Source organism: Pteropus vampyrus, unplaced genomic scaffold (genome assembly GCF_000151845.1).
Source record: "Pteropus vampyrus isolate Shadow unplaced genomic scaffold, Pvam_2.0 Scaffold385, whole genome shotgun sequence".
Lineage (NCBI taxonomy): Eukaryota > Metazoa > Chordata > Mammalia > Chiroptera > Pteropodidae > Pteropus > Pteropus vampyrus.
The window spans coordinates 466,719-490,548 of record NW_011889166.1 but is presented as its reverse complement, the minus strand read 5'-3'; the positions used below and the strand labels follow the sequence as shown (position 1 = coordinate 490,548).

The following is a 23,830-nucleotide window of genomic DNA, read 5'->3' as shown; positions in this document are numbered from 1 at the left end:
GAGAAAGCTGGGCTCACTTATGTGCATGTGGGCAGGTGCCCTACCTCTCTGCTTTTGGGCCCCACCTCATCACACCCACTGCACAGAGAGGTGGAAGGAAGTAAACACGAGTGTGTTTGTGTGTCTTCCTGTCTGCCTACGAGCCTCTTCTCAGTTCAGTCATCAGCACGCGGGCGTCCCGGTACAGTGGTGCTTCTCTGCTTTTATGCAGACACTTTAAACGAACAGAGTCGGTGTTCAACACAGCTTTCTGAGTCCTGTGCTCCAGACGCTCCAAGAGTATTCCATTAAGCAAAGTTGATGCCCGACTGCTAATTTTTTTTTTTTTTATGATATGATTGACATTACTGCAATCTGAATATCAGTAGAACTCTTGTGACTGTATACGCTTGTCCATGATTACGCCAGAACCCGTGTTCGTCTGTTTCTCTAGTGGCTAAAAGCAAGCGCTGAGGTCAGATTGCCAGGTGTTATCTCGGCCTCATCACTGGGGCCCCGAGATCTGTTACGAAGCTGCTCTGCAGCAGGTGTCCCTGTCTATGAAACGGGCACAGCGATGGCACCAGCCTGCGGCGTCGGCATTCGGTAAAGGCAACTCCGTAAAATGCTTGCACAGCACTGGCAAATCTTAATGCTCAATACAGATAAATAATGCCATTTTGCATTGCCGTGCAAGTAGGCGTGTCCATGGACATGCTGTGTGTCATTTATATGATGTGCCACTGCAGCCCTGAGTGCCATGAAAGAGTTTTTGAAGATGTGACACTGGACACGAAGGGAGCGCTTCACAGAGCTTTGTGTGAAAGCCTGGAGTGAAGCGTCTGAAAGCATGATGTTGGTTTCCAGGCTCACCCTCGCGAAAGAACGGGAGAGTCAACGCACATCCCGAGGGGCCAAGGCCACTGCTATGGTAACAGAACTTGAGTAGATCCTCTCACACGAACGAGGCCACTAGACACAGCGTTCGGGTGTTTTACGCAAGGCCCTCGGACTGGAGGTTTCTGGGACTCCCACCTCTGGCACCTAGACCAGTGGCTTTCAAAACCCCTGCTGGGTCAGAGGATTTGCTGGGTCAGGGGTAATTTTTTAAACTGCTGGGCTGTTTTCTATTTTTTTTTTCAAGTTGATGTGTAACTGTACACGTAGCCTGTGTGGTTTTGGGACACAGAAATTTTCCAACTAGAAAAGATAAACATTTTCCATTCTACCCAAGCAACTAATTTATTAAACGGCCACCTGACCTACATCAGCGGGTGCTCGGAAGAGAACAGAAGCACCAACAGCATTTACACCTGTTATAAGCTGTGCACAAAGCGGGGAGACTTTCCTGGGGTCCCTCATGTGCACAGGGCAGTGCCAGGGACACAAGGGGCTTCAGAGTTAGTGTCCCTAGCACCAAAGTGTGTTGTAAATGTTCACGTCCTGGCGTTGATCTGTGATGAAATTTTATCTTCGAGACCATCTTTTCCCACAGGGAGGCACTGCCAAATAGTGACGTCAGCCCACAAGTTTGACTTTTAACTTAGTATATTCATTGCTTGAAAGGCATTTATGAAATTCTATTAGATTCTTCTTGATATTTGCTGTTTAGTATGTCGTTACTTTGTAGATTAATGTCTTCCCGTTGAAAATTAGGTGGCAACTCCTCAATTACAGTTACATGCTTTTTGCAATATGGAAATCAAGATTCAAAAGGCCGAATTTCTAAGTCTGGACTTAGAAATTACATCCATTGCAAATGTCCGTGAGAATGAAGACCTCGCCACCTCTTTTAACTTTAAAAGTATAGAAAGTACATAAAGCGTGACTTGTGGTCCAAACAGTATCAGTTGTCATTGAAATGACTTAAACACAGTGTAAGTTTTGCACCTAATTGATGTTTTTTCCCTTACAATTTTGGGTCAAATTCACTAAGAAACATGACCAAGTCTGCAGCAAAAGCTAATTTCCAGTCCTTTAAAACTCAGTAATAGTGGTTGAAGCCAATTTTTCTCATTAAGAAAAATTTTAATCTCAGCTCTGAGCTCAAAATGGGGTTAAGTCTGTGGAGGGAATGTCAGATTCTCTGCTGACACGGTTGTTCAGTCAGGTGCAGTAGATTGTTCTGCAAAGTACCTGCCGATGCATGGAGTAGCTTTAAACACCTCACATCTTCACCTGTTTTGTAAATTTGTAATGGGTCCATTTTTCTGTTCCACACATTTTTGCCACCATCACAACATGGAGTCTTGGCAGATCCCACTCCGGGATGTACCCACGTAGAGTCCCCTCAATTTCTCACTCTGGTTTTCCCCTCAGGCTGCTTAGAGAGCCTGTCCCTCCATCACGTCAGCCTTGGCCTTGAGTCCTGGAGCAGACAGTCTGGCGGTATTAGTGGCATCCATGGGCCCAGCAAGAGCCAAGGATGACCGCTCTCTCCATCGTCAGCCTTGTTTTTAGCTGACTGTTGGCATCACTCCTGGTGTCCAGACTCTTCAAGCGGCTGCTCTCGCAGGAGAGGCTGATGGTGTCAAACAAGTCTGTACCCTCCAGACATGTTCCTGGCTGCTGCCTCTGAGGGAGTGCCCCATCGCTGCGTGGCTCTTCTTGCTTGCCCAACAGGAGAGCCACCTGGTAGCTTCCTGTGGTTGTGGTGTCATTTCCATTTCTTTCCTAAAGAAATTCTGCAGTGCAGCAGTCCCCAGCCTTTCTGGCACCGGGGACTGGTGCTCCTGTGAGAATCTAATTTAATGCCTGAGGATCTGAGGCGGAGCTGAGGCGGTGATGCTGGCGCTGGGGAGCTGCACATACCGATGAAGCTTCGCTCGCTCACCAGCCGCCAGCCTCCTGCTGTGTGACCCGGTTCCTAAAAGACCCCCACCTGTCTGTGGCGGCTGGCCCTGGGGTAGGGGACCCCTCCAGTGAGGAGCTTCTGTTTTAAATTCTCATTGCTTTGCCGTCCTTTGCCTTTCCGTGGGTTGGGGTTCCTGTGAGGAGCACGCAGTGTGGTGACATGTCCTTTTGGCATAGCCCTCAGGTCATCGCTTTGCCCTCTGATAAAATAACAACATCACACACAGTCTACTGTGCCAAAGCACAAAGGGGTCAGTTTTCTTGTCTCGACGTGACAGGCATCCCTAAGAGTGGAATGCACTGAAACGTGTCACACGAGGGTACGTGTGACACTCGAAACACTGAGCCGTGGCACCACACAGCGTACGAAGCCACCGCGCGGAGAACCGAGGTCGCCGCAGACAGGCTCTGTCACCGCACAAGTCCACAGGGGCAGCCGCAGGCAGTTCGTAAACAGGGGACCTGGCTGTGTTCCAGTATGGCTTTATTTGCAGACACTGAAACTTGGATTTTGTATAGTTTTCACGTGTCATGGAATATTCTTTCATTTTTTTTTGTTGTTTTTTTTTTTGTTTTTAACCCACTATTTAAAAACGTAAAAAAAACATTGTTAGCTCGCGGACTGTACAAAAACAGGTGGTCAACTCGCTTTGCTGATACGCGATCTAGACTCAGGCGGCTAACATGGTCACGGTCACGGGACGTCAGTGACGGAGGGAGGAAGGGGGCGCAAGGAAGCACAGGACGGGTTTGGGCTCCACGTTTACGAGGTGCCAGCCGGTGTTTGTCCATCGTTCAGAAGTCAGCCCTGAACTTGAAACTGAACTGGGAGAAACCTAGCAAGTGTTCGCTGCGAACGTGATGCTCCTGTCCCAGAGGGACAGCCCGAGGCTTCTCTTCATGTCTAGGAGGGAAGCGTCTGCCACGTTCCCACGCAGACCGTTTCCTCGGAGTCGCTCCTTTAAGTCCATCTGTGATTTAGAAAGTGTGACATGGAGCCCAGAAGACTTCCTCGAACCGTTTTCTTTTAGTATTTCCCCCTCCCTTTTTGACCTGCATTTCTGGTATCCTGTGTTGAATTTAGCATGGATTTGGTTCAGGTCAACAGTTTGACTCTCTTAGGAACTGAGTACTCTCCAGTTTATCAGGAATCTCTCTAGACCAAGTCTAGCCCTTGCCTCTCCCATAATTTTTATTTCTTTTCTTTTTTCTATATTTCTTTAAATTCAGAATTCTAACACTTTCTCAGCTCTATCCTGCAGTTAGCTTCCTGGACAATTTATGGAGGCCATCGCCGCCTGGGACATTTTCTCTCAAACTTCTCATCCCACGGTCCTTTTATGACGTCCCCATGGCTAGAGAATCCCCTGGGCTGGCTTCAGAAATGAAGCTGTTTACTCTTGGTTCCTCTCGAGTCTGCACACTCAAGGCTGGGGTGACAACCATGTTGTCTCTGCCATCGGTCGGGTCCTCTGGGTCGAACACAAGTCCTCTGCCCTGAGAAGCAGGGATGGGGAGAAGCCCCTTTGCAACAACGCCTGATCGAAATCTCCGCCTGTTCGTAAGGGAGCCTACTGGTCCAGGAAGCACACAGGTACCCTAACCGAGACCGAATCCTACTCCTGCAGTGAGCCAGCCTCTCAAATGCCAGCCCGCTGTATCAACTGTCTGCCCATGTAGTCAGATGCAGAGAGAATTGGCTGCGATTCCCCGTTTTCAGACGCTTGCCCAAACCATAGCTTCCAGGCGAGTAACTGCCCCCCTGACAGCATCATGGCCCAACAGGTGGGTGCTTAATATCCAGCCGGCACTTTGCTGGAACCTGAATGATGCCTCCTTTGGGGAAGCCGGCCTAACCAAGATGAGAACCTCGAAGGCTGCTTCCGATTCAGGTGTACATCATCCCAAGGAGCTGAGTGAGGCTGCTGGGGAGAGAACGCCCTGAGGATGCGTGGCCAACATTATGTGACTGCTCTGGCCGTTACTGTTGGTGATTAGCTATGTATTCACCCTGGAGTAGATGCCAAAATGGAAGCAACTAATAAGCTTTTCCGTTTCTCCCTTGTCTTAAGGTATAATTTACACAAAATAAAATCACTCATTTTAAGTCTGTGGATTGACTGGTTTTGACAATGGCGTACAGTTGTGTAGTCAGCGCCACAACAGAGATACAAACAGTCGTAGCTTCCCTAAACATTCCTCATGCCTCTTCGCAGTTAATCTTGTCCCCTGCCTCTGGTTTTGCCTTTTTATAATTTTGTAAGTGTAAATTCAATTTCTTTTATTTGATAGAAGGCTTTTCAAGTTGTCAGTTTCTTCTTGGGTCAGTTTTGGTCCCTTTTGGTTTTTAAGGTTTTTGTCTGTCTCTTCATCCAGTTTCTCAAATTTATTGGCATAAAGATGTTGATAATAGTTTCTTAATATCTCTGTAAGGTCTATAGGATATGTAGTGATGCCCCCTCTTTAAATGTACTACGCCATGACTTTAAAGAAAAAACTCCCAACACAAAATAAAGTTTTGCATCTTCTTTTCTTCGCAAGTTTCTGATTTCTCGTTCTTATAGTTTATCTCCGTGAACTTTTAGTAGCGTGCACCTCAGCCAGTGTGGCGTGCCAGAGGAACATGATCTTCAAATTACCCAGATGTACACTCACACTCAGCTACTCATTAGCCCTATGACCTTGAGCAGGTTACTTAATCTTAACCCTTCTGAGTCAGTCTTGTCCCTTCGAGTGTGTGTGAAGTGTCTGCTGTGCAGGTAGCTGGGGGGCCTGGTAGGTGATGGGCGCTCAAGAACCATTGTGTTGGTGATGGGTGAGAAAGTGGTGTCCCCCAAACCATATTGCTCAGACTAGACCAAGTAATGGTTTTTAGGATAGTGGAGATTCTATAAGCCTCTCGTAGGCTTCGGTTTTTTGTAACTCAGCATGTCTGTTTCACATTCTATATAGTAAGAATCTCGAGTTTGCGTGCCGTGGCGTACTTTATTGAAACATGGTTAATTCTTTAGAAATTCTGCTTTTAACAGGTGCAGCAAAGCAGCACGAGTGTTCCTGAGAATGATTTTGTACGCAGAAGCAAGATCAAAACTCAAGACCCTTAAAATAGAGTTGCAGGAAGGATAGTGTTCGATGTTGTTGCTGTTGTTTTTAATCTGTTTCTGGTTTCCATTTTCTAAGGTCTTTGATTTTCCCATTCCTGATCCGAGGAGGAAAGCCGACATCATGGTACGTGTGCGTAATGGCATTTGTGTTCTGCACCTATAATGGCTACTTGCAAAGCAGATACCTAAGCCACTATGCTGTGTATGCTGACGACTGGGTCACCGACCCCCGGTTCCTCACAGGTACGTGTCCCTAATGATGCACTCCACCGTTCCAGGCATAACTTCGATTTTCAGGTTCCAGTCATTTCTAGTTAAAAAGCCCACACTTCTTGAGAGAACAAAGAGTTTGCGATGGTCTGTGACCTAGTTGCAGGGGGGCTGGAGTACTGGAGGGAATCAGGGTGTCCCAGCTCGGCCCAGCGGCGGGTGTTGACACAGATGCGCAGCACCTGCACCCACTCAGACACCGACAGCACAAATACCTGTTCTTAAGGTGAGCCTAAAAAGAACCACAAGCTCCAGCAGAGTGAGCAGCCGCTCAGAGGGGCAGCTTGGGCAGGTAATCTAAGACAGTCACACACTTCCTACACTTCCTTCTGGAAGGTGAAAAAAGTTAGACTGGGACATCTTCCAACGAGGCGATTACATGGTTTATGATTATACTAAGTTGAATAAACTTTTACATTTGTGAAGTTTTTGAAACTTTTATCCATTAATGTAAACTAAGGTACGTTGCAAGTTCTAATTATAACCAACTTCTGAGGAAAAATGAAAATAAAACATTAACAATCAAAAATATTTGCAAGAACATTAAACATAGGTGCTCTTGGAGCTCTTATTTATAAGGAAAATTCTTCAAGCTGTTTATGTGGTTTATCTTCCAGGCATTTAGAAATTCTAGCACAGTCAGATGTGACTTGCCCCCATGGTCACATACTCAGATCAAATTGTCCGTCACATTTTCAGGCCACTCACAGTCCTTCGCCCAAAGCTCCATAAAATGACCTCACATTTCATTTGGATTTTTCTCTCTCTAAATGTGTAATAATAGAGAACAACTAACATTTGAATACTATAAGGCACTTTTACATTTCTCAGTCATGTTTTTTTCTGCGAATTGAAATTTTTTTCCCAGGGCAGTGCCCTGATCATGCCTGAGAATCGTCGTGAGGGATCCGGGTTCTCGTCTTTCAAAGAAGGGGCGGATGAGAAAGTTTTGCAGCTCTGCGAATCCGTGCCACCCTGACACGCCCGACTCCATTATTTCGTTTAGACACCGCGCCCAAATAGCCGTGAAACACTGAAGTGTCCGGTTTGCATGCTGCCCCCAAACCTCTTCTCAACGTACCCGCTTTTGACTGCCCGATGTTCTGCCCTGACCTTGACGAGGAGAAAGAGCAGGCTTGGCCACCAGTGGGGAGCTGCACACATGCCTTCTGTGTCCCCAAGGTTCTGAAAAGGGCAGAGGATTAAGCCGCTGGCCCAGGATCTAAGCTAAGTACGTGGCAGAGCAGGAGCTTAAACCCGCTCCCCACACCAGTTCCCCAAGAGTTCCCCAAGGAGGGACAGGAAGGAGGAGACTTTTTAAATCCAAAAAATAAGAAAGGGTTTCGTGTGCGTTTGCGATTCTCACGGGGATCATTTATCTGATGAATTGTTGGGATACTTTTGATGAACGACAACGAAACGAAGGAATCCTCTCGGTCTGTGAATTCGAATGTCATTTAAGGGAGCTCTGTGACAGGCTCCGGCCCCTGCAGATGCCTTGGAAGCTGGTGTGAAATTGAAGATAAATCGTATACAGACTTCTCGGCTTCTCTGCAGTTCGAACAGAAGGAATCAAAAATGGGAAAATATGCCAATACTAGATTCCTTTTTTTTTTTTTTTTTTGTATTTATGTAATAGAGTTTAAAGTTTTCGTAAGGAGACAAACATGAAGTTACATGGATAATTAATTACATTTCCAATAGTTCCCATGAAGAGCTAAGCCAGCAATAATGATAGTATATGAACAAAAAGTTTTCCAGAGCAGTGAGAGTCATTAATCAAAAAGATTTTAAACAAAGATTTTAAGATCCCCCCAAATGGAATTAAATGTTTAGCTTAAAAATACAAATACTACCAGTCTTGCCAAACTAGGCAGCAAAAGGAGCTTGTCTCTTAGAAGAGAAATAAAGTAAGCATGGAATTTTGAAAATAAGATTCTTTCTGGAACCTCAAATTGGGGGCCCCATCATCCAGAAGTCACATACTGAAATGTAAAACATGTAGCAAATCAACTATAAATTTATGGATCCCGTAAGTGACTTATGAGACATGTTACAAAGTTTCGTAGGAACTGTTTAGAAAGAAAGATGCCTCCAGGGGAGGAGACCTCGAAACCCTCACCGCAGACCGGAACGCTTTACGTGGCCCTGTTTTACCTGTGAAAAACGATTTAACGCCGCTGGGGTAGCTGACGAGTATCTGACAATAATGTTACTCCAAGGGCATGTTTCTTCGATGTTGAATGGAGCACCATCATTAAGCATCATCTCTCTGCCTTTCACATTTTCAAATACCTCAGAACAATCAATTAACTCTTTTTATCAAATCAAGTTCTTTCTTTCCTAAAACACTACTACGGCATTTTGCCTTTGTTGGGATTGGTTGATGTGACACTAAGAAGTCTCCTTGAAGTGATGTGAACCCTCTGGGAACTCCAAGTGTGGGAGGGAAAGCGCGTGGGAGGCTGTGTGATGGCAGCTGGCGGCGGCGAAGGACCCAGGGGTGCTGGCTGCGCGGGGGGGCGCCGTGGATGTGTGTGGAATTGTTCAGACGTGGTCATAAAGAAAGAAGAGAGGAGGACCGGAGATGAGCTGGGAACCAGCACCCGTCCTGTGCCACGGTGGAGCACGTGCTGATATGTCACCTGTCCTCCTCTGCCGAGAGGAGGGGGCTGTCACGCTTCACGCAGTTGTCGTGACGATAAGTCAGTCTCGCGGGCCAAGGAGTGAGCCTCGTACCAGAGCCAGAAGTCATGTTTTCAATCATACCAGCCATCCTAGAAACACGGATCGGGGCCGTCAGGTCAAAACAGTTTGAATGGATCAGATCATTTATTAATATTATTAGAAAAACAAAGCCCTACTGAGCACCTCTGAGAGCAGTGCTTATGAATCATCTTTCTAAGTAAAGGACGATGTTTACTATAACGACTATCACTATCAATGATGGCTGACTGGTTATAGTCACCGTGACATCGCGAAGGATGACCCTGATGCTGGTCGTTCAGGCGCGGATTCGCCCGTTCGGGACTTCATTAACCATAATCCCCTTGTGCGTTTCTTGTCTTCAGGTTTTGTCCTGTGGCTCACGGGCATGCTGATAAACATCCACTCCGATGGCATCCTGAGGAACCTCAGGCAGCCAGGGCAGACCGGGTACGGAATCCCGAGGGGTACGTACTAGAAGGGGCAGCCCGTCCTGCAGCTGCTTTAGCTCCCCGCGTCTGACAACCAGCGCGGTATATATTCGCTGTAGTTTGCAACGTGAGTCACTATCGTTAATGCGGTCACTGGGATGATTGTTTTATTGGAAGGATAAAAGAACCCGTTCTGGCCAACCAAAGGGTTGCTAAGCAAAAAGGAAACTCCAGTTAACTCCCTTTGGAGAGAGAGCAGGAGGAAGAATTTATGGTTTGCAAGGGGTGTCTAATACTTCATTGCCGGCAATGTGACACCATAAGGATAGATACCCCGACCGACCCCCCAGCTCTGAACACAATAACGTTGCGTGAAATTTCTTGGAAATCTCTTTAAACGCATGTGCGTGATGCCAGGAAAGGGAGGCCTCATCAGGGGGCCAGTCCGAGTGAGTGCTAACCGTCCAGAACGCACGTGGGAGAATCTGCAGCCCGCATGCGGGTCGTAGCCCAAATGCATGCCACGTAGCTGGTCTGGAAGACCTCAAGCCATGATCCGTGTGACCCGTGTGGTCCTAGTAAGGTGGTGTCCTCCCTCACGCATCGGCCAGTGCACGCCCAGGTCTCCCAAGGGACCCACCTTCAACTCAGGCCTCCAAGAGCCCAACGGACCACGTGCCGAGGACCCCACACTTGAAGTTGCAGACCCGGGGCGGGGGGAGGGTGATGGGAAATGTGGCACGACTCGACGTGAGAGACCTGATCTTAGAGTTACTAGAAGCAGATTATATGCAGTTAAACGTTTAAAAAAAAAAAAGAGGGATCGAAATTGTGAGTAAAAGAGTGATACGCTAGAAAAAGGACAAAGCGAATATAAGGTAGAAATCAGTGGAGCCTCTAAAATAACAAATAAAAAAATGCGGTCCGTAAAGCTGAAGCCTCCGTGGAGCTGGAAAGCACACAGCTGCGTGTGGTCTGAACCCTTCCACTCACCCACCTGACATCATACAAGGAGGAGAGGAAGCGGCGTGACACCCACAGATGACTGGACCCCCACTCCACATCTGTGATGACTGGAACTGGGGCCCGGAGGTGGCCCACAGAGGGCGCGGCTCCGCGCTCTGCCTCGGGCCCTGCGCTGTCCTGCCTGGAGGCCTCCGCCCCGCAGCTGCGGCCCAACTCTCCCCACAAGCCTTGGAGCCAGCCTCCCCTGCACCGTCTGTGACCATGACCTCCCTGCACCCCTCGCCCGGCTGGCTGGGCCCTGTCATCCTGCCTTGCTCCTCACAGCAGTCTACACCCTCGGCCATACTCTATGCCTTCCTTGTTTATCACACTTAGGTTTAGTGTTCCAGGCAGGAGGTCTTGTCCACGGTGTACCCCAAGTGCCTAGATCAGGGTCTAGCCCGTCAAGTAGACTCGATCGGTCTGTGAAGACTTGAAGAGTGAGTGAGCGAATGCACGCCTGCATTAATGCGGGCATGCACGCATGAATGAATAACTGTGTCCTTGAAAATTAATATTTTTTTCAATCTTGGGTCTAGAGTTCTATGTAGCATGCTCTGAGTTCTAAGCTCGTTCGTTAATCGCGATTCTGTGTTCTGCCCTTTCTCAGGCTTCGTCAGCTTGACCCATTAAGCAGTAAAGCGATATGTTAAAGTGTGTGAAAACCGTAGCGTTTTTATGTTCAGATAGCGAGGTATCGATACGGGGATGTAGTCGCTACCAGAAGTTGTGATAGTAAAACTAGTAACGTTGGACACGTTTTCCTGATGAAAATTCTGTGAGAGTTGTATTTTCCGAAAGTCGAGTTGATGTTCTTCGAGTGAGTCTACCTCCGAAGCCGGTGTCCCTCACCTCACAGCCCGTGTGCTGCCTGTCCCCGCCTTTCCCCAGGAGGCCTGTTCGAGTACGTGAGCACAGCCAACTACTTTGGGGAGGTGCTGGAGTGGTGTGGCTACGGCCTGGCCAGCTGGTCCGTCCAGGGCGCGGCTTTCGCCCTGTTCACCTTCTGTGTCCTGCTCTGCAGAGCGAGGCAGCATCACCGGTGAGTTGCGTGACCCTCGGCCTTTTCGGTTTGTTCTCTGACCTTATTATACCGATGTTTAGGGTAGATTTCTGAAACGTCGATATCAGTTCGGGTGCACGAACCCCGGGTCGTATCGTGCTTTGGCTAAACTAGCAGAAAACGAGGCAGCTATGGGAAGACGAGCCCAGCCGTCAGGAGCCACCTGTCTCTTTGGGTCCACAGAGCAGCATCTGGAAGGACACGCGCTCGTCTGTTATGCTGCTGTGTTTGCGGGTTTCAGCGCTAAACTTCTCTAAAATCTGAAATCGACAGGGCTTCGCCGACTCGCTTCCAGTGTGCCGCTGTCCTAGACTTTTACCATATTAACAAATAGCTTAGTCGTTTTCCATCACGAGTTTTAGTCTCTCTAGCATTCTTCCGTGCTTATGGAAACTTCTTTTTTTCCTCCGATTTCTTCATCTTGTCAAATTATTTGAAATATTTACCCCATCCACTTAGTTTCCAAACCCTTCCCAACTAGCCGGTACCCCAAAAACGAATGAGCATGCTTTCGGTGAGATAATTTATATCAAAACAGAAGACACCTGTTTGCTCCGCGTGCTCTGAAACAAGCCCATGTGGCATCTTCCCATGGCTGTTTGAGTCACCAGGGTGGGTGTCGTTTCCGCAGACCCCGTGTCTGGGGCAGTCATTCTCTCCTGGGGACTGGACAAAGCAATCAGAGCCACCAGCAGACCCTCAGCTCCCCCTGTCCCCCAGTCTGCCTGCTTCCGGGGTCTAGAAGGGAGCCTTCTCGAACACTGGTCAGCATCTTGATCACGCGTCAGTGATTTCCCTTGCCAGAATAAAGGTGAATTATATGGGTCACTTCTTGCAAATCACGCTTTGTAATCAGATATATTTAATTATTCGCGGTATAGACAAAACCAAACTGTGTATCTGAAATGCCAAAGTTTTTATTAATACTTTTAAAAACTCTGCCTTTGTAATAAAAAATATTGCCCCTTTTGTTAGCATTTATTAAATGTTTAAGTGACAAAATTAGTTCCTTTTCTAAAGTCCTTTTTTCTTATTTTAGGTGGTACCTTGAGAAATTTGAAGATTATCCGAAGTTCCGAAAAATTATGATTCCGTTTTTGTTTTAAGTCCATTGTCAATGGAATTATCTTTGACTTGAGCTTTTCGATGCTGTTTCTCTAGGGATTATGTAAATGAATTGCTTCTCTGTAATTTTTGTCTTTTTCAAGATTCGCTTTAAGAATGATTTTCTTAGTACATTTGTAAGCTACATAATAACAAACTAATCAAACTGAAATGCAGGTTGAAGGTTATACTGTATACAGGGCAGGAATCTGGTAGTTACTGCTGGCCGACCCTCTCATGACGCACAGCTAGTGCACAAGACCAGGATGCATGAGCCATTTTCGGTGTCCTCTATGGACCAAAACTTCCACTACCCATGTACAGCCCACTACAACTGTTGGTTCAAGGTCAAAGATGATGTCCCCTCCCCCCATAGAGGCATGATCAGTCTTCAAGGTCCCTCTCATCCTGCTGGGGTACCCACGGTATAGTCACAGACTCAGGGAAGGTCGTGGGCTCTCCCCGCTGGGTGCTGTGCTGGCAGGGAGCGTGGGATAGAGAGGAAGCTCCCTAGGGAGGCTGGGTGAGGCCCGCACCGAAGGCGCCTGGCCGCTGCTCCAGCCTGGCTCATCAGGTGACTGTGCTGGCCGGGCCGGGCGCTGGGGCATTTGTAAGGAGCAGGCTGCTTGTCCCCCACAAAAGAGACTTTGTGAAGGCCCCACGGTGGGAGAGCGTACAGGTACAGGGGGGCAACCTGCCCCCTCCCTGCCCCCAGCCTCGGATGGCGCCCTGTGAGCCATCAGTATTCTCTGGCCTGAGATGCCTTTTCTTCTTTTTCTTCTAGGTAGAAGTAGGATTTTTAAAAGCACTTTTTCTTTGAAGTACCTTGGTATTGCAAAACGATATCTTGAAACAGAATTTCTTACTCTAGAAGCACTGGAAGGATCCGCTGAGATAAATGGCAGTAATAAAATTCACTACTCTTGCGAGATATTGAGAAGCCAACTCCAGTTAGAGGGATGTCGCATCTCTCGGCCCTCTGCGAAAATCTAATGACGTTCTTCTCCCGGGACAGCACTGCCACGTTTGCAGAAGTCGAATCTGAAAGAGACGTGGAAATGAAGAGGCTTTGTTCGTTCACGTCCGAGCCGCTGGTGGTGCTAGGTAGCAGGAGTCCTCCAGAGCTGGGCTGTCAGCTCATCCTTTGTCCCTCTAGTCCTCCAGGTCCCCAGGCCCTCAGCCCGCAGCTTCCCCACCCTCCTCCTGGCTCGCCTGCCGAGCAGGGCTCCCTCCCTCACGGATTTTCATGTAAAAACTATTAGTCTCTTAGGTGTTTAGAAATACCCAGAAAACTTTTTCTGATGCAACTGTGCATCCTTCTTACATAAAAAAAAAAAAAAAAAAATTGAACGTTTTTGCAGAGAAATTTTATTATTGAATGAACTTTGGCCCCTTTTTCTGACCAAATAATTGCTTGAAACCATAAAGCAACACATATTTTGGATCTCAGGGAAAGTCGGAAGTCTGAGCCAGTCCTGACCGACCCGGGCCCTGTGTTCTGGAAGGCACACCTGGCCGGAGGCCGCGTGTCTGCGCGTCAGAGACGGTCGCTGGGCTGTCACTTCTGCTGGTCCTGCTCTTGCTCCGCGGCGGCCCCCCGGGCACAGAGTTTGGGTTAACTCAAGGTTCGATGCAAGCTTGCTGCCTTTCCGCATGCACCGAACGGGTGATTGACATAGGAAGAAAGCCCGTTTCATCTTGTCGCTCTGCCCTCCAATTCCTTATAACGTAGTAGATTGTCATCAGTCTCGGTGTTAATTATACTGATCGAGGGGCTTAATAAAGGTTTACTGTTTAAAAGCTCAATCGTTCTCGTCAGTCTCTGGTGCTCTGCTGTATGGACGCTCCCTCCCCCGAGTAGTTCAGACAGTAATGTCATTTTCAGCCCTGGAATCTCAGACCATGTGACATTCTTCACGTGAAACTGGTGCGTTTCTGTTAAGGTTCTTTCCAGACCTGAGATACTTTGCTGTGAATGAGGATGTGTCCCCGAATAACATTTATAACGAGGAGAAATCACAGCTGTTGAGGTTTGTGCATTCGTCACATCCAGCCATGGTCCTGATGATACATTTCAAAGTCCAACTTATTTCTTTGGTTATTCTTAGGTTTGCTAGCTTTACAGTCATGTCATTCGCAAATGTCCTAAGTTCTTGTTCAGCAATATTTGAAGCTGCTGCTTTTGTCGTCGTTTGCTCTTCAGATTAGCAAGAAAGTTGAGAAGAATTCTGGGTAATAGAAGTGATCTTCAGGATTCTTGCGTGATTTTGCACAGGAATGCCTTTTCTGAGTTTACTATCTTGAGCAGTCTTTTTATTTTCTTTCGTTGTTATTTGTCTGTTTTCTTCTCTGTCTCTTTGCTCTTTTTAGAAAAACAAAATCATCTATTTTTTTTTGAGATTTTCAAATGTCCTCCATACACGTCAGAAATGAGAAGCGGGGTAGGCCAACAGGTGCAGCGGAAAACAGCAAACTAAAATCATGTCCACGTTGGCGTTCTAATCTTCTGGGTTATTTCCTTCATTAGATATTTTCAAAGTTTTTTGTTTGTTTGTTTTACTCTAACTTTTATTACAGTAATTTCCTCTGTTTCCTGAATTATTAATATCTGCTTTTTATCTTGTTTTACCATTCTAATTTGGGGGAGAAGTCGTGTTCATCAGCCACTTTAAAGGGGAGTTCTATGCGTTTAGTTCTCTTGGCGCCTGTGTTTTTAGCTTTTGAAGCCGTGCGTTTCTGCTGAGTGACACCGACTACCCTCTCTTTGGTTTAATGACGTCTCTATTGTTATGACCTTAAGTCGTCTCCAGCTGTCTGCCTTAGGTTTGCTTCAATCCGAATAATTTTAGGAAACTAATTTCTTTCTGAAATGACGCTTTTTTACTTTTCAACCATTTAGGGATTTCATCGAAAGGCTTATTGTTCTTTTCCACATATGTGGATAGAAATCATTTATGTGAAATTTCTCCTTCGCGTATTTTGAGTTTTCCTTTGTGGCCTCAAGCCTTTTACAACAATAAGAAGACCGTTTTTTAAAGTTTATATTGTTTGTTCTGTAGTTTGTTAATTCAAACTAATTGTTAAAATTCCCTACTTATTTTTCTCCCATGTCAAATTTTTCTTGTATTTCTAATAGTTTTTGCTTTATGTCTTAATGCTGTTGTTTTGCGAAACTTTCCACCTTATAGTCTGTACCTATTATCAATATAAGAATCTTCCTGCTGAATACTTCTTTCCTTGAATCGTACTTTGATAAGAATATTGCCACGCTGCATTTTTGTCAACAAATTTATCCGATATTTCTTTGCTTATCCTTTCATTCCAAGTTTTCAAACTTCATTTGTTCTAATTGTCTTTGACACATAATAAATAGACTTTGCCATTTAACAAGTTAGCTCAAATTATCTTACTATTCGCTCTACTGGAATGTTCTATCTTCTGTCATGTGTTTTCATTATTTGTTCATTTGCAACTTTCTTGGTTCCTGCAGCGATTTGGAAAGGAGACTTCCCTTAACAAAGGAAAAAGCAACATTAGGAATAGTTTTTGTGTTTTTTAGGGGTACGCTTACAAGGTCCCAGTTAAATGTGATGAACTGAACATACGCTTTTCCTCCTCCTCCTCCCTCTCCTGGCCCGTTCAGTCACCATCAGGGAATTGGAAGGCGTAGGAGACGGTGGCCCATAGGGAGGATGAGAGCAAGTCCTTTGGCACGTGGGAATGGGGATGAGAGGTGCCGTGACGATGGAGAGAGCCCATCCTGCGCACTGCTGAGATGGTGGGTCCAGAATACCGGGGCTGACGGAGGGGGAAGGGAAACGTGCACCTCAGAGTGACAGCCAGCTGGGAGTCTGTGTGCAGAGCAGACGACAGGGTCACCCCTCCTCCCGCCCCGCCCGCCATTCCTGCTCCCGCAAACAGCACGGAAGCCTGGAAATTAGCTCTAGATCCATTCCCAGGGAGAAGCAAGGAGGGCGGGCGGGGAAAAGGGTGGGCGCTCTCATAAGTAAAAATGAGGAATCAGGAAAACCAGGACAACTAGATGTTGGCATCCCAGAAAAAAAACAGAAACAAAAACAAAAACCACACATCTGTCTTTAAGGGTCCTCCAGCGTGACGATGGCTGGTCACCTGCCTTGTGCTGCAAGGAATTCCAGGAGGCCTGGACCCCTCGGTTACAGGCTCCTACTCAAGCTTTCCTGGCGCTTTTTAAAAAATGTGAAATGATGACCAAGAATCCCTAGGTATTTAGATAAGTCTACATATTGAAAGAGAAATGGGTGCCTGTAGAGAAAACACCATTCCAAGAGCAGAAGGGAAAGGTTTCAAACAATCGTAATGTCAGGGAGAGTCGGCGTCAGCAGTCGAGTGGACAGATTGGGCCATCGAGCGCTGGAATGTGGCTCAGCAGTGAGGGAGTGGACTGCTCATGTACACGTACAAGTCACATATCTGATAAGGGGTTTGCATCCAAATACGGAAACTCAAATTTCAATAATAAAAAAATTTTAGTCCATTTTTAATGGGCAAAATATTTCAACAGACACATCACCAAAGAATCCGTACGAACGTCAAATAAGCCTGTGCAAAGACGATCACTATCTTTAGTCAGTAGACAACTGACAAACCACGAGCCACCACTACGCATCTCTTAGAATGCCTAAAATTAAAAAAGGATGAAAGAATGACCAGCCCTTTGGATTGTGTTTTTCGTTCATGATTAATTTCTTGCATAGGGGTCCCCATGAAACACACACACACACATACACACACACACACACACACACACCCCTCCCTCGACACACACATACATGTGACAGGAAATTACTGGACTCTTCTGGAAAAGCAATGCTCCAGAACGACAACAGAAAAGACCTCCACCAATGGCGTTTACTTGTTTTCCAATTTAAGGGTGTGAAGACTCTGGAACTCTCATGCACTGCCAGGACGTGGGAAATGGTACAGCCACTTTGGAAAACACTCGACGGTTTCTTAAAAAGTTACACATACACTTTCTATATGATTCAAATATTTCACTCCTAGAATTACCCAAGGGAAATGAAAGCATGTGCCTATACACAGACTTTTACATGAATGTTTATGGCAGACTTATTTGTAATAGCCAAGAACTATAAACAATCCCATTGTCCATCAAGAAGGGAAGGACTAAGCATACGTTGAGATAGCCGTACAATGGAATACTACTCTGCACTAAAAGAGAAATAAACTATAAACACCAGCAACAACGACATGACTATCTCAAAATCATTACGCTGACTGAAAGAAGCCAGCTTAAAATGCGTGTGCTGTATTGTGTACAGACAAGTGTTTGCCTAGAGCTGGGGGCAAGCGGTGGTTACAAAAAGACATAAGGAAACATTTGGAAACAAGTATTTATTATCTTGATTGTGTGAAGCTTTCATGGCTGTATGCATCAAATTATACACTTTAAATATATGTATTCCATTGTATGTCCATTATACCTCAATAATGCTAATTTTAAAAACATGTTATCACTCCAATATAATAACAGGATGCTATCAAGACAAAATTAAGAACAATGAATCCAGGAAGTTTGAAAACAAAAATCTGGTAGAAGAGGTAGAAGGTAAAATCCATCCTAGAAAATGTAACAAAGGACCGCGAACCGAGAAACACTGGATCACCTAGGAGATCCAACATTTGTCGCATGGGAGCTACAGGAAAGCATCTCTCCAGTCCCTTTGTCGGCTGCATGATTTCAGACACTTCTCTCCACAGAAGCGGATCGGAGGCAGGATGAAAGTGTGGGCTGGACCCACAGAAGTCTATGAGTGTGGTTGTCTGTGAAGACGAGAGATGACTTAGATGGAAGAGAATCTAGGTGACTTCTGTGATGGGTATTTTTTTTTTTTTCTGTCTTGTTTGTTTTAAAGATCTGAAGCAAACGAATCTATTTTTCAGATATCAGTATTTATTCATTCTGGGCAGTTATGTTCTACTTTGTAGTTTTAGGTATCTTTACATTTCTAGTTAAAAAATGAAAAGGATCCAGAGCTGGGCCGTGGAGTCTAGACTGCGAGGAAAGAGAAGCCGGCACGTGCTGAACGAGGAGGGAGAAAACGGCCGAGGGGGGCCGGGCTCTGCTGGCGGCGCTGCCCGGGCCATGCAGCACCATGGAGAGATCCGCGCAGGCGCCGAAGGCCGTGCTGCGCCCTCCCGCCGGCCGAGCATCTTCCGAGTTTCTTTGTTGTCCACATTGTCGTTTCTGGGAATCGAGGCAGCACGAGGAGCTCATGAACCCCACTGAGATCTGGTGACGTGTCCTCCACTCTGAACAGGGAGTTTAGCGGAGAATAGGTACCGTATCCCGTCCTTCGTCACCTTGTCCCAAGGGAGAAAAGCAGGATTATGTCAGTCAGTCGGTACATCTCCGGACTGTCCACTGTAGCTAGGCACTGCAACGGACAAGGCAGAGGGCCAAATACAGCCTCATCCTCGGTAGAGCTGTGGTCTAGTGTGGAGACAGATGGACCTCAAAGAATGGGCCAGAGGGCCCCCTAGTCTGCTCAGAGGGGATATGGCGTTTTAATGATTGGGGGGGAATAACAACCTGGGTAGAAGCCATTCATACCCGTAGAGGCCAGAAGAGTAAAAGAGCCAGGATGCTTCCAGGGACTGCATTTGTGTCCAGGGACTGCCCTGTGTTGGTGAGAGAGAGGAGAGAGGAGAGAGATGAGGGAGGGAGGTGGGGGGGTGGGAGAGAGATTGAGAGATTGAGAGATTGAAAGAGAGATTGAGAGAGAGAGAGAGAGAGAGAGAGAGAGAGAGAGAAAGAGAGAGAAAAGGGACCAGGATAAAACAGACAGGTGGCAACCAAAGAAGGATAGAAGATGCGGTCACTCAGGGTTCACTGAAGACGTCTGAGCAGGAGAATGACCACGTGAGATCGAGACACTGAACGATGCCTCTGGTAGCCCTGCAGAAGATGCGAGGGAGGTGGCAGGATAAGGGCCTGGGAGATGGGTAGGGTGTCTAGAGAAAACGGGGATGTGAGCCAGAGAAGTGTTGGGGAGGGAGCATGGATGTGATAAACGCTTGGGAGTGGAAGTCGAAGGCTATATTTTTATAGGTGCAAAGAGATTTGAACAGACAGTTCACTAAAGAAGAGGGCAAATCGGCACATGAAAAGATGCTTACCATCAGCAGTCATTAGGAAAATGCAAATTAAGGCTATAAACCTATCACCCTACATGGGACAGAAAGGCTCCAGTTATAAAGCCTGACCACACTGAGTCAGGGAGGAGCTCATACATGTGTCCTGGCGGGAATGCAAAACCCAAGGCCGCTTTGGAAAACTAACATTTCCTTCCCTTCTCTCTCTCCCTGCCTCTCCCTTCCTTCCCGCCTTCCCTCCTTTCCTTCTTTTGTTCTTTCATTCTCTGTCTCTTCCTCCTTTTTTTTCTGAATTGTCAAATATTTAATGCTAATCAAAGGCCAAATAATTAATGATCTTAGATTTTTACCACCATCTGATCATGAACAGCAAACACTGTTGGTCCACACGAGAGCAGAGTCATATTTTCTTAATCTCTTAATTCTGAGTTTTGATTTAGCTGAATTTCTGTTGAAACTTAGAAAATTCTAACTGCAAAGATCGAATTTCTTAACTTTTTGGCTTGTTCTTTGAAGACCACTCACATCGTGAATTTAATAAGTGCACCATTGCAAATTTTATAAATTATATCCCCAACCTTCATCTTCCCTGGGCTTACTAAAAGTTTCCCTTGGTTGCCAGAGCTCAGAGCATTTATACTGAGTTACGAATGTGATATGAGAGGGTTTGGAAACAGCTTCTCAAAAGCTAAATACAGACCATAATGCCATAAGGGACTCCAGTTCAAATTGGCAGGCAAAATGTAATTTAGACTTAAAGGGCTGTATTTGAAAAGAAAATAACTTTTCAATTTGGATAAATAAAAAGAACTTCATTTTCAAAGGCTTGGCACTACAGAGAACGGAGTGCACACGCTACAATCATTACTGCACAGTTGTCCTACTTTGCTCTCTCTAGAGCAGGTCAAGTAACGCTTAAGACATTTGCTGATTTATAGCTGAAGGGATCCCACATTCCGACGTCAGCCGGCTTCTCCCGGAGCTCTCCGATGTCGAATGCTGAAATCTATAAGAATTCCTTCTCAATTTGACAGTCCTCAAAATATGCACATTTCCCCACTAACACTCTTAAATCATGACTTATTTCCTTCCTTCTATTAAATATTGTAACATTTACTGCGAATGGTTTAAAAACTGCACGTTTGCTGGCAGTGGAGGTTCTCCAGGCACAGTGAAAACTGGTTTGACCAGAAAGAAGCAAACATCATTAACTAGTAAGACGATCTTTATTAACAAAAACTTAACTCTATTTTTTTTATTAGAAAAATAAAAAGAGCTAGTCTAAACGTAGCTTCATCTTACAAAGATGTTATCTTTTCTAAATTGCAAGGAAAGCGAAGTAATTTTTAATTTTCTTTTCCACTGTAGGCCTTAGAACGCCTCACAAAATCACTCTGACACCCCGCAACGGCATTGGAGAATGGCAGTGTGTGAGGCCGTCAGACAGCGCTCAGCAAAAGCGGAAGGTTGTTAACATGTTTCATTGTTCGGATAGCAAATGGTTACATGCTAATTATTTCCATAGGACACTGATTCACTCACATAAAAATAAATAAATAAGAGCAGCCAGGAGACTACTTCATTCGATGTTCAGAGGGTTAACTGTTCTTCCCACTTTCTGCAGGCAGGTCTCCCGTAGACAGAAATCTTACAACCGTTAAACTGTGGCATTTCCCCAAGCGGTGCCTAAACGGCACACTAGCGTCCTCGTGCACAGTAGACCTCAATCTGGGAGCGTTCCCTTCATCCAGGCTGACGAGTGCCCAGGAGGCTGGATGCCAAGGATCAAGCTGTGCGCACGGCGTGGCCTTCGTGGCTTGTGCTACACCCCCACTGGGCAGCCCGGTCCTGGGCCCTGGGGAGAGCAGCGGCCACATCTGGGTTGTGGACCCGGAGCCTGGGACATAGTCAGGGCTCAAACATACTTGTTAAATGAAAAAATGACTCCTGCCTTGCTTCTCAAAGAACAAAACCAGAGCAGAAAAGCTCCATGCTTTAGTGAAAGCCTGGGCGGGCAACCTAGCCTGAGAGTCTAGATCCCAAAATAAGTGTTGGTGGCTTTCGAGAGGACAGTCTGGACGAGCGTCGTGCTGGTTGCTGCCTCTGGCAAAGGGTTGTTCGAGTCTATATGGCCGAACACAACTGGTCTGTTTTTAGACCCATAACAGTCTCGGAAGGAAGCCTGTCTCCTTGGGGGAAAATTAGTGGGTGCACAAGGTGGCCAAGGGGGTGTCCTCTCAGGGGCGCTCTGGGGCTGAAGCAACTGCCAGAACTAAAGCCCCGCTGGGGCCAGCCCACATCTGCCTCTCAGCTCTGTCATTTGACCTCTTTCTCAAAGCGCTGACTCGGCCCTGAGCAGCTTCATCAAGGATGAGGTTTGGGCGTATGAGGAAGTCCAAGATCGCCAAATGAATCACGACGTTAGAACCAGTAGCTCGAGCCACTCCAGTGGTTCCTAGTCCCTCTAGCCTTCTTCTGCGCCCCTGGGGAGGCCTGCTGTCAGCTTTTGCCATCTGAACATGCGTCACCACCTGCCGCCCACACTCTGACCTGCTCTCAGCAAGGACTCAGCGTAGGATCCTGGCACTGAGCAGTCTCTCCTCAGGCACTCAGGGTCCAGCTTCTCTCTCAGGTGGGGGCCAGTGTCCCCTGGCTCACTCTGCCCGTTCACAGCCCTCCCTCATGGTGAGGGGTCCTGGGGAACCCAGATGTGTCCAGGCACCCAGCAAAGTCGGCTCTGGCCGCTCTGCCCGCAGCCCTGCTTCCTCCCCAGCCACCCCTCTCGTTGGCAGGCCCCACTCCTGGCCTCCTCTGCCAAATGTCCTTGGCTGTGGCCGAGAGCCCTTTTGCACAGTGCTCTCCTGGTTCATCTGGCCCTCATCCTCACCTTTGCCAGGTCCCGAGAGTGTCTCCTTTCCCCGTCACTGTCCCCAGGGTTCAGAGATGCAGGCTTCTCTGTTGCCCGCCAAACCTCCTTTTCGACCGTCAGCCTTGTGGCTACAGCTCAGTGTCGCACAAGGCGCGGGGAGAGGGAGGGACTGGTCCAGCACGAAGGGCCGGAAGTCACGAGTCAGGCCGTGTTCCAGAGGCTGTCACCCCGTTAGCCCAGGCGATCTTCCATCCATCTGGACAGTCCCTGTGCAGCATCTCTCAGAATCCCCGGGCTTCTCCCGGCGTGACCTGTGGCCCTCTCTCTGGCACGGACTTCCCACCCAAACCACCTGAATGCCAGGCTCCTCCATCAGAGAGGCCACGGGGCGCAGCCTCAGTCACCTGCTGTCCTTAGTTTGCTGCTGTCTGTGAGAAGAGCACACGCACCACTGTCTTGGCCAAAGCTGAAATCCAGAAAGACAGAGGACATATTGTACCCATGTCCTCTCCAGTGGTCACTTCCCCAGGGCTGGGAGTACATTCAACACTATTTACTGAGCACTGAGTGTGCATCGAGCACCGTTAGAGGTGCTGGGGCAGAGGGGAGATGAAACACTCCCTGGCCAGGTGCAGTGACACGCAAGAAACGGGGAAGTAGCTACAATAAGAGCCGATAGGAAAAAGCGACGAGAGGAGCCCAGGGAAGAGTGAGGGGATCGTGACCCTCGGTGGCGTCTGAATCTCCCCCCCAGGCCCCTGTGGTAGCCAAACGCCGCCCACCCTTGTCCAGACACTGACCAGTGTACCCCAGGCCCTCTCCCACCGTCAGCCACTTGGGGACGCGGGAGCAGCCTCCACGTCCCTGTCCCCCGGTCCGCTGGCAGGATGCACAGGCTTCGTCACAGTGTGTGCCTTCTCAAAACCTCCTGCAGCTTCTCTGCCACACGTAGAGACACCTGCTCTGGATCCCAGGGCACCGTAGTTTGGAGCACTCTGCCCCCCTGAATCCACCTCTATGACTCCCTGACCTGTAGGGGGGCCCTCTAGACATTGCAGCTCAAAGGAGAAAAATGCCAGAGAGGCTGGACACCTGGCAGGTGAGCCCGCAGTGTGGGAAGCCACCCCCAGCCGCAGCCTCCCTCCAGGCCAGGCCGTGCGGAGGGCCTCCCGCCCATCAAGCCCACCTCTGACGCACGCTTACAGCCGTGCTCTGAGATTTGCAGTCACGGTTGGGGGCCGGGGAAAGAACTTTCAGCTCGGAAAACCTCATCTGAATCCAGTTTTCAAAA

The 23,830-nt window shown here is 47.4% G+C and overlaps 1 protein-coding gene across 3 annotated transcripts in view; it reads left to right on the top strand.

The window, feature by feature from the left end:
- The window catches only part of SRD5A1 (steroid 5 alpha-reductase 1), a 21,247-nt gene extending 6,926 nt beyond the window's left edge, over positions 1-14,321 (top strand). The window contains exons 2-5 of one of the 3 annotated variants that reach the window (XM_023523223.1): positions 6,013-6,179; positions 9,278-9,362; positions 11,240-11,390; positions 12,451-14,321. In XM_023523223.1, coding sequence (XP_023378991.1) covers positions 6,013-6,179; positions 9,278-9,362; positions 11,240-11,390; positions 12,451-12,462 — 415 coding nt within the window. In that variant the 3' untranslated portion in view covers positions 12,463-14,321. Of the gene's footprint in view, positions 1-6,012; positions 6,180-9,277; positions 9,380-11,239; positions 11,391-12,450 lie in introns of all 3 variants that reach the window. The other 2 variants (XM_023523222.1, XM_023523224.1) reach the window with 2 other exon arrangements.
- Positions 14,322-23,830: the final 9,509 nt, after the last annotated feature.